Raw genomic sequence first — 8448 nt, 5'->3', positions numbered from 1 at the left:
CCCATTCCTTAAAGTGGTCGGGATGCCGGCTGGTAGCTCCCTGCCTACCATATCTAAGAGTGGGTGGTTTCGATTCATATTTGACGGTGTGTAGCCTGCCCTCACATTTAAAGTGGTGGTAGACCGCTGGTAGCCTGCCTACCATTCTAAATGTGGTGGTGACGCGCTGGTAGCCTGCCTCCATTCTAAAGTGGTGGTTGACTTGGCGCTGGTTCAGACCTTGCCTTTCACATTCTTAGAGTCGTGTGGTGGATTCGCTCGGGTAAGCTCTGCCTACCTTGTTAAATGTTGGGTGGTGCGACGTTGTGTAGCCGTCACTTACCATTTTATAGTGTGAGCTGAGTCTCACGCTCGGTAGCCTGCCTACTCATTCTAAGTCGTGGTGATGCGCTGGAGCTCTGCTTTATCCATTTCTAATCGCGGTCGTGAACGTCGCTGTGTAGCGCCCCTGCTACCACTTTAAAAGTGGTCGGTGAGCGTGGTGCTCTCTCACTGCCTACCATTCATAAAGTGGCTGTATCGCGCGCCTGGTTTAGCTCTGTTCTACATTTTTTAACAAGTGTTGCTGTGAACCGCGCTTGGTTTCGCTTCTCTGTCTACCATTTAAATGTGGTGACTGCGCCTGCGCTAGCTCCTGTACCATTTCTAAAGTCTTTTGGTGTGACATCCGTCGGCTGGCTAGCTTTCGCCGCCTACCATCGTCAAGGTGGAGTACGCGGTGCGCTATTGCTCTCGCCTACAACATCTAGCAAGTGGTGGTGATAGCGCTCGGTAGCTCTGCCTACCATTGTAAAGGCGTGGTGAACACAGGTAACGATAAAAAAATACAAATAGCAGCTCTTTTTTAATCATGCCTCATCAAAACAGGCTTTTATAGATGCAATTGTATTTAGAATTGTTATGTATTGAGCAATGGACTGGGCTTATAAAAGCATGTTTCTCTCCAGTACCACGCTTTTTTCTAGGAAGCTGCTCTCACATTGTCCGTCAGGTGATAGGTCCTGGTAGTTCCACTAAATTAAGCAAATTAACCTATAGACTGATTACGCATTACTGGTCAAATGTATGTATTTTCGGGGTGAACACTGATTAACGGTTTAAACTAACTCATGGCACTGGGAGTTCGGCTTCCTTACGTTGCAAAAACCGAGTTGTTATCAATAATACATTGGGTCACAGATTGTTATAGAAATTGGACCAGGTTTGGATTATTATCAGGTTCAGCTGAAACCAACAAGACCCGTCTCTCACCACTTCAATTTCAAAACGTCATCAGAGTAGGGTCAGCTTCACTGAATGTGGCCCCTTGGATACACGGGCACGCTTCGGGATGTTGTAAAATTGGTCGCTGCCTGTTGTATTTCAATCAACATTCACATTACTTCAGTATGTTCACTACAAAAAAAGTATAATGTAAGCCTGAGATACAGAGAGAGAGGAGATAGATATATGATAGATAGTTAGTGATGATAAGGGGCTTTAAGCCATATTTTATGACCGAGGGAGCTAATCGGCTACTGCTAATGAGCCCCTATTAGTGTGTGTAGAGATAGTGTCAGGAGAGACAGGCAGGGAGAAGAGGCAGTGCTGACAGCTCACACACCGCCCATCAGTCCCACCGAGACCACTAGGCCTGTCAGAGACGACAGTGACATCTCACACACACAGACACGCGCTGCATACGCATGCACGTACACACACCAAACACGCACGCACGTACAAACGCTTGGACACGCACGTGCACATGTACACACACACCCACACACATTGGTGTGAGTGCTACAGCCATCCACTGTGATGAGACAAAGAGGCTAGTCCTCTATCACATTAACTCCCAGATACCCCACACACTGTCCACTTCACTCTACTCCGCCTGTTGGACGTCGAGAGACAAGGTCTGTGTGGATGGACAAGCGGTCAAAGACTTGACGATGACGTGACTTTCATCAACTTCTGTTAGGTTTGACAGAAGGGCTGGATTGAGGAACCTTTGCTTCTATTTTTCATCATGGCGGCCATATTTCTTTTGATCACTGCAATATTCCCTTCTTGTGTCTGAGTGTACGGCAAGGTGGCCAAGGTGTGTGTGTGTGTCGTTAAAATAATGTCTATGGGCCATGATAAGAACGCTGGGTGTGCGTGTGTTTACAGAGTGTGTGTTCGGCAGATAATAATTCCATTGGTCAACAGTGTGAGGGGACAAAGCTGCTCTGACCAGAGAGAGAGAGGGAGGAAGAGCGAGCGAGCGAGAGAAGGAAGAGTGTCATGTGGTTAACACTCACACACTGAGAGCATACTGGAGCATGGCCAAACACACCACAGCCTGACCACAGACAGCCTCTCTTTCTTTCCTTTTCTCACTCTCTCCACCCTCCTTCTCTCCCAACCCCGCCCACAACCTTTCTACACTTGCATCTATCTATCTATCACTCTCTTCCTAACTGCCTCGATCCCAACTCTACCCATTAACCTCCCCGTTTGCAGCTTTTATGGCCCCTGTCTATGGCTTTCTTATTCCCCCCCTCCCCTCCTCCATCACCCCTCCCTCGCTCACCCGTATGGGGATCTGTTCAGTCTCTCCCTCCTTCTGCGGGTTGCGGTACTTCTCATAGAAGTCCCTCTTCTTCTTGCCTTCCCGGTCGTCCTTGCGCTCTCTCTTCTTGGCGGGTTCGTCCGAGACCTCGGGGGAGGGCAGGGGCGTGGGATTGGCCGGCCTCTCCACCTCCAGGTGGTTCTCATTGGGGTTGAGCACCATCACACCATAACCCTCCTGGAAGACAACACAACAACACACACACGTTTGTTAGAGTCCACAGAATATCCTCCGACTCACACTTGTAAATGTCTGTGTGTGTGTGTGTGTGTGTGTGATTAGAACTCAGTGACAGGGGTCTTAGCCAGTGAATAGCACTTAGTGAGTCCAAAGGCCATGTGTCTGTCACTTTTCAACTTTTAATCGATCCATCCATCACTTAACTCAAGAGTTAGGGCCGACACATACATGTGTGATACTTTTTAATTGGGATCAACTTCATATCCATTGTTTTAGCAACTTACTACCAAACACCAGTAAAATATGATAATGTACACAGTAATGAATGTTTCGTAACATTAAGCTGTGAAATTAATAACAGAAACTAAACGTTAATGCATAGCAATAAAATTCTAATTGTTAAAATATGCTGTAAAATTAAGATAGGGCAATAGCAAGCAGGGAAAAAGTTCATGTGAATTGAAATAGGCAGAATCTATTGTGGTCTGGGAAAGTTTTCACAGGGCCTAAGTGACTTCTTCAACTCTGAAGTCATTTTTAATTAAGTGTGTTTATTATCCAAGCACCCTGAAATGAAAGGAGGAAACGGAGGGATTCCTGTTCCACTTTGACTGCACTTCACACACTCCCCCTCTGTACACACACACACACACACACTCCCCCTCTGTACGTACGTACGTACACACACACACACACACACACACACACACACACACACACACACCCCCTCTGTAAACGTACGTACGCAGTACACACACACACACACACACTCACATCTGTCCTGTCAAAAATACTTTTTAGAAGACGAGTGTAGGAGTTAGTGAGGAAATGTTTTTCTGATTCCTCCCAGAGTCGCCATCACGCACCCTGTCTACACACGCAACACGTCTCCTTTATTTAATATGTGTTAACACAATGTGTGTGTCCCTCCTCCTCTTTAATACGTGTTAACACAATGTGTGTCCCTCCTCCTCTTTAATACGTGTTAACACAATGTGTGTGTCCCTCCTCCTTTTTAATACGTGTTAACACAATGTGTGTCCCTCCTCCTTTTTAATACGTGTTAACACAATGTGTGTGTCCCTCCTCCTTTTTAATATGTGTTAACACAATGTGTGTGTCCCTCCTCCTTTTTAATATGTGTTAACACAATTTGTGTGTCCCCCCTCCACCCATCGACGTCAAACCTGCCCTGAGCACCTGGTGTGTGTTGACAACAGCAAAATGACAGTTTCACACGTTGCAAATGATTGGTATTCTCACACCCTGTCAACGACCGACTCATTTAGCCAGAGCCCCCTCCTCTCCCCAGGCTTATTAGAATCAAACTTTCAGATAGTCCAAAACAAATGACACAAATCTGAACAAATTGCAGCAGTGCGAGTACTTTATAGAATAAATTAATGGCTTACTTTATTAGGATCTGTTTCAGCGTTTTAGGTCATAACTATTTAACTAAATCTTTGACTGAAACACTTAAATTCCTAGAAAAAGAGTATGAATTTAAAACTATAAATTAAATACATCATTCTGTTTTGTTTTTTTAATCATCTGAGACCTTTAAGGAAGATGTACAAATGAATTTAATCACAATATTAAGACCAAAAAGAGAGGTTAGCCAACTAAACAAACCAGATTAAATAATAACCTGCCAGGGACTGCGGTTGAAAATTAGCCGGCTGGCTAAAACCGGCACTTTTACTAAAATGTTGATTAATGTGCACTGTCCCTGTAAAAATAAAATAAACTCATACTCAAATGAAAGATATTTGTTTTTCTTATTTCCTATATAAATAATAAGCACATTACAAAACTAAAGGAACACATATCCCAGGTAAATCACAGCTGTTCATTATGACTCAAACATCACCTGTAAAAAAATACATCTAACGGACAATCCTATAAAATCCATTAGTCTACATATTATACTATAAATGTATATAAATCGTCAAACCACACATGTCGACAGCAACTCTTAATTAGGAACCCTTTATTAGAAAGTGAATGAGATTCTTTAGTTAGGAGTTCCTTAGGCTGTTTTCTTCCTGTGCGTTAGAGCTGCACATACGGCCCGGCACGGCCCGGCACCACCTGGGCTTGGAGCAGAGCTGGGAGGAAAGGAGTTGTCTTTTTTTCTCCTCTTTTGGGCATAATAGCTATCTGCACTGAGAGGGAGGAGTGGTAAAGTAATGGGCCAGGTTCTATTAAAGAGGCTCAGCTACAGGCCCGGGGCTGTCTTTGTTGGCAGAGCCACCATGGTGTAGTTCACATGGACCTTACGACCGGAGAGGAGGAAAAAGAGAAAATGTGAGAGAAAAGGAGAGGAGAGAGAATAGGAGAATAGAGAGAATAGGAGAGGATAAGAGAGAGAATAGGAGAGGAGACGAGAGAGAATAGGAGAGGATAAGAGAGAATAGGAGAGGAGAAGAGAGAGAATAGGAGAGATAATAGGAGAGGATAAGAGAGAGAATAGGAGAGGAGACGAGAGAGAATAGGAGAGGATAAGAGAGAATAGGAGAGGAGAAAAGAGAGAATAGGAGAGAGAATAGGAGAGGATAAGAGACAGGAATATGAGAGGATAGAGACAGAATAGGACAGATAAAGAGACAGAATCTTGAGAGGAGACGAGAAGAGAATAGGAGATGGAAAGAGAGATAAGAGAGAGAATAGGAGAGGAGAAGAGAGAGAATAGGAGAGGAGAAGAGAGAGAATAGGAGAGGAGACGAGAGAGAATAGGAGAGGAGAAGAGACAGAATAGGAGAGGATAAAAGACAGAATAGGAGAGGAGAAGAGAGAATATGAGAGGATAAGAGACAGAATAGGAGAGGATAAGAGAGAATAGGAGAGGAGAAGAGACAAAATAGGAGAGGATAAGAGAGAATAGGAGAGGAGAGAATAGGAGAGGATAAGAGACAGAATAGGAGAAGAGACGAGAGAATAGGAGAGGAGGAGAGAATAGGAGAAGAGAGAATAGGAGAGGAGAATATAAAGAATAGGAGAAGAGAGAATAGGAGAAGACAAGAGAGAGAATAGGAGAGGACAAGAGAGAGAATAGAAGAGGACAAGAGAGAGAATAGAAGAGGACAAGAGAGAATAGGAGAGAAGGAGAGAAGAGAAAGAATAGTAGAGGAGAATAGGAGAAGAGACGAGAGAATAGGAGAGGAGAAGAGAGAGAATAGGAGAGAAGAGTTCCGTTCAGGCTTTGTGTCACTACCCACTAGTGGCAGGCTAGAAAACTGACTGGCAACACGGTCTTCTTCTGAATCACGAAGGAACGAGGAACGAGAGATAGAGAGAGAGAGAGAATGAACTAGACAAAGGATTAGGATGGATGGAGGGAGATGGAAAGAGAGAGTGAGAGACAAAAACAAAGATGGGGGAGATGGATAGGGTGTGAGAGAGATTGACAAGTGTTCAGCCCATCCATCCTTATGCCTCAGATCCACGCAGCACATAGGGAAAAGTGTTAATAGGTTGACAACATTAGGCCTACTAAACAAATGCTAGCCCTCTGTGCCCTAGTCCTTCCAGTGCTAATGGTGGCTAACCCTTACTGGTGCTCAGTCACCCTGAAGCACATTACTGTGAAGGGGACCTGTGTCCCCAGCATCCTAGACTTGTGCAGTAAGGCCAAGGGTGCAGAAACCAGAATTGATGTCAACAGAGAAAGGTTTGGGCGGTGTCAGTCAAACATTGGTGTCTGTGTCTCTCCATGTGTCTCTGACGCTGTTCTGTCCAGCAGCAAATGCATATAGAGTGGGGGAGAGAGTAAAGAGAGGAGAGAGAGAGTAAAGAGAGGAGAGAGAGAGTAAAGAGAGGATAGATAGTAAATAGAGGGGGGGAGTAAATAGAGGGGGGAGAGTAAAGAGAGGGGGGGAGAGTAAAGAGAGGATAGATAGTAAATAGAGGGGGAGAGTAAAGAGAGGGGGGAGAGTAAAGAGAGGACGGAGAGAGTAAAGAGAGGGGGGAGAGAGTAAAGAGAGGGGGGAGAGAGTAAAGAGAGGAGAGAGAGTAAAGAGAGGAGAGAGAGAGTAAAGAGAGGGGGGGAGAGTAAAGAGAGAAGAGAGAGAGTAAAGAGATGATAGATAGTAAATAGAGGGGGGGAGAGTAAAGAGAGGAGAGAATAAAGAGAGGAGAGAATAAAGAGAGGAGAGAGAATAAAGAGAGGAGAGAATAGAGGCTAAAGTGAAGGGTTGTGTTAGTGTATTAACACTAGAAGAAGTCCTGTTCCATGACCGCCACACAGGAGCACGCAGCAACAGATTTTTATCGGTTTTTATATTTAAACTTTAGGCAAGTCAGTTAAGAACAAATTCTTATTTACAATGATGGCCTACCAGGGAACAGTGGGTTAACTGCCTTGTTCAGGGGCAGAACAACAGATTTTTACCTTGTCAGCTCAGGGATTCGATCCAGCAACCTTTAGGTTACTGGCCCAACGCTATAACCACTAGGCTACCTGCCGCTCCATAAGATGAAGAAAGTGTTATTTGAACAAAATATATTTTCCTATTCTGATTTTGCACCAAATCTCTTTTTCTCGTTAGCATGTATGAAATGTATTTATGAAACTGTTAGACTGAGTCAAAATGACTGCTCATTGGCTCAAAGGGTGGTCCCTAGTGTTACAGGAACTCATTCATTTATTCTGAAGGTTCGAAAATATTTGATGTAAATTCCGACTGTAAGTACAAGGTCTAAAATATACAATTATATTCTTCAAATTTATTATGAAAGTATTATATTTTAATATTCTTAATCGTATAATTATAATCATCAACTAGCTAATGCTGTAGAAACAACAACTTTGGTCTTGATTGTCTCAATTGCCTGTCAGTCAGCATTTAAAAATCTCACACTCTTGCTTGGTGTGGACACTGATGTTGGGTCAGTGTGCCTTTATGCAGTGATGTGCAGGATAAGCTTCTCCCCACATCACACACACACACACACACACACACACACACACACACACACACACACCTTCCCATGCCCCTGCATGCCCTGTGCCACCGCCACATAGAGCCCTGGCCCAGAGGGCAGCAGTCAGAGGGGTCACACCTCGGCACCTCCAAGGGGGGTGCACTCCCGTCGCCCCGCTCCTGACGCTCTTTAGTGCTCCTTTGTTGGCCTGTCGGAGACCAGCCGAGTCCCCTCAGATAGCACAACAATGGTCACCGCTCAGGAAGCCCAGCTCTGCCCTTCGTCACCTTCTAACGTCGCGCTGCGTCTCAGCATGACATCTCTTCACACACACAGTATACATCTTACTCACCTCTCAATCAATGGATCAAATCAGTCCGCAAAAGAAAACAGAGCTACATAACGATCAAGGATAACAACTCCAATGGGAAACAATGATGGGGAATAAATTGACTTTTATTGGACAACCTGAAGAAATGGCTGTGATAAAGCTACGTGGTCAGACTTGCGCTTATTTGGCTGTGAGACAGTAGAACGGTAATGAACCATTGTCTGTCTTCTCAGTGGCATCGTTTAAAGAAGGGGGACAGAAAATAGGCTAAGCCGTCCCTTTAAGGCGCATGTTATTTGTGTGTGTGTAGCTTTGGGAGGCTTGACGTGAGAGCTCTCGTGCAGCGAGCACGGCTTTGATGTGAGAGCTCTCGTGCAGCGAGCACGGCTTTGATGTGAGAGCTCTCGTGCAGCGAGCACGG

General features: G+C 44.8%; 1 protein-coding gene across 1 annotated transcript in view; it reads right to left on the bottom strand.

Moving 5' to 3' along the window:
• LOC112071692 (cotranscriptional regulator ARB2A homolog) overlaps positions 1-8448 on the bottom strand; it is an 86266-nt gene that overhangs the window by 38979 nt on the left and 38839 nt on the right. The window contains exon 2 of the mRNA XM_024139131.2: positions 2555-2770. Within this exon, the coding sequence (XP_023994899.2) occupies positions 2555-2770 (216 nt within the window). The remainder of the gene's footprint in view (positions 1-2554; positions 2771-8448) is intronic.

This window comes from Salvelinus sp. IW2-2015, unplaced genomic scaffold, assembly GCF_002910315.2.
Source record: "Salvelinus sp. IW2-2015 unplaced genomic scaffold, ASM291031v2 Un_scaffold1684, whole genome shotgun sequence".
Lineage (NCBI taxonomy): Eukaryota > Metazoa > Chordata > Actinopteri > Salmoniformes > Salmonidae > Salvelinus > Salvelinus sp. IW2-2015.
This window is presented reverse-complemented; position numbering and strand designations above follow the sequence as displayed.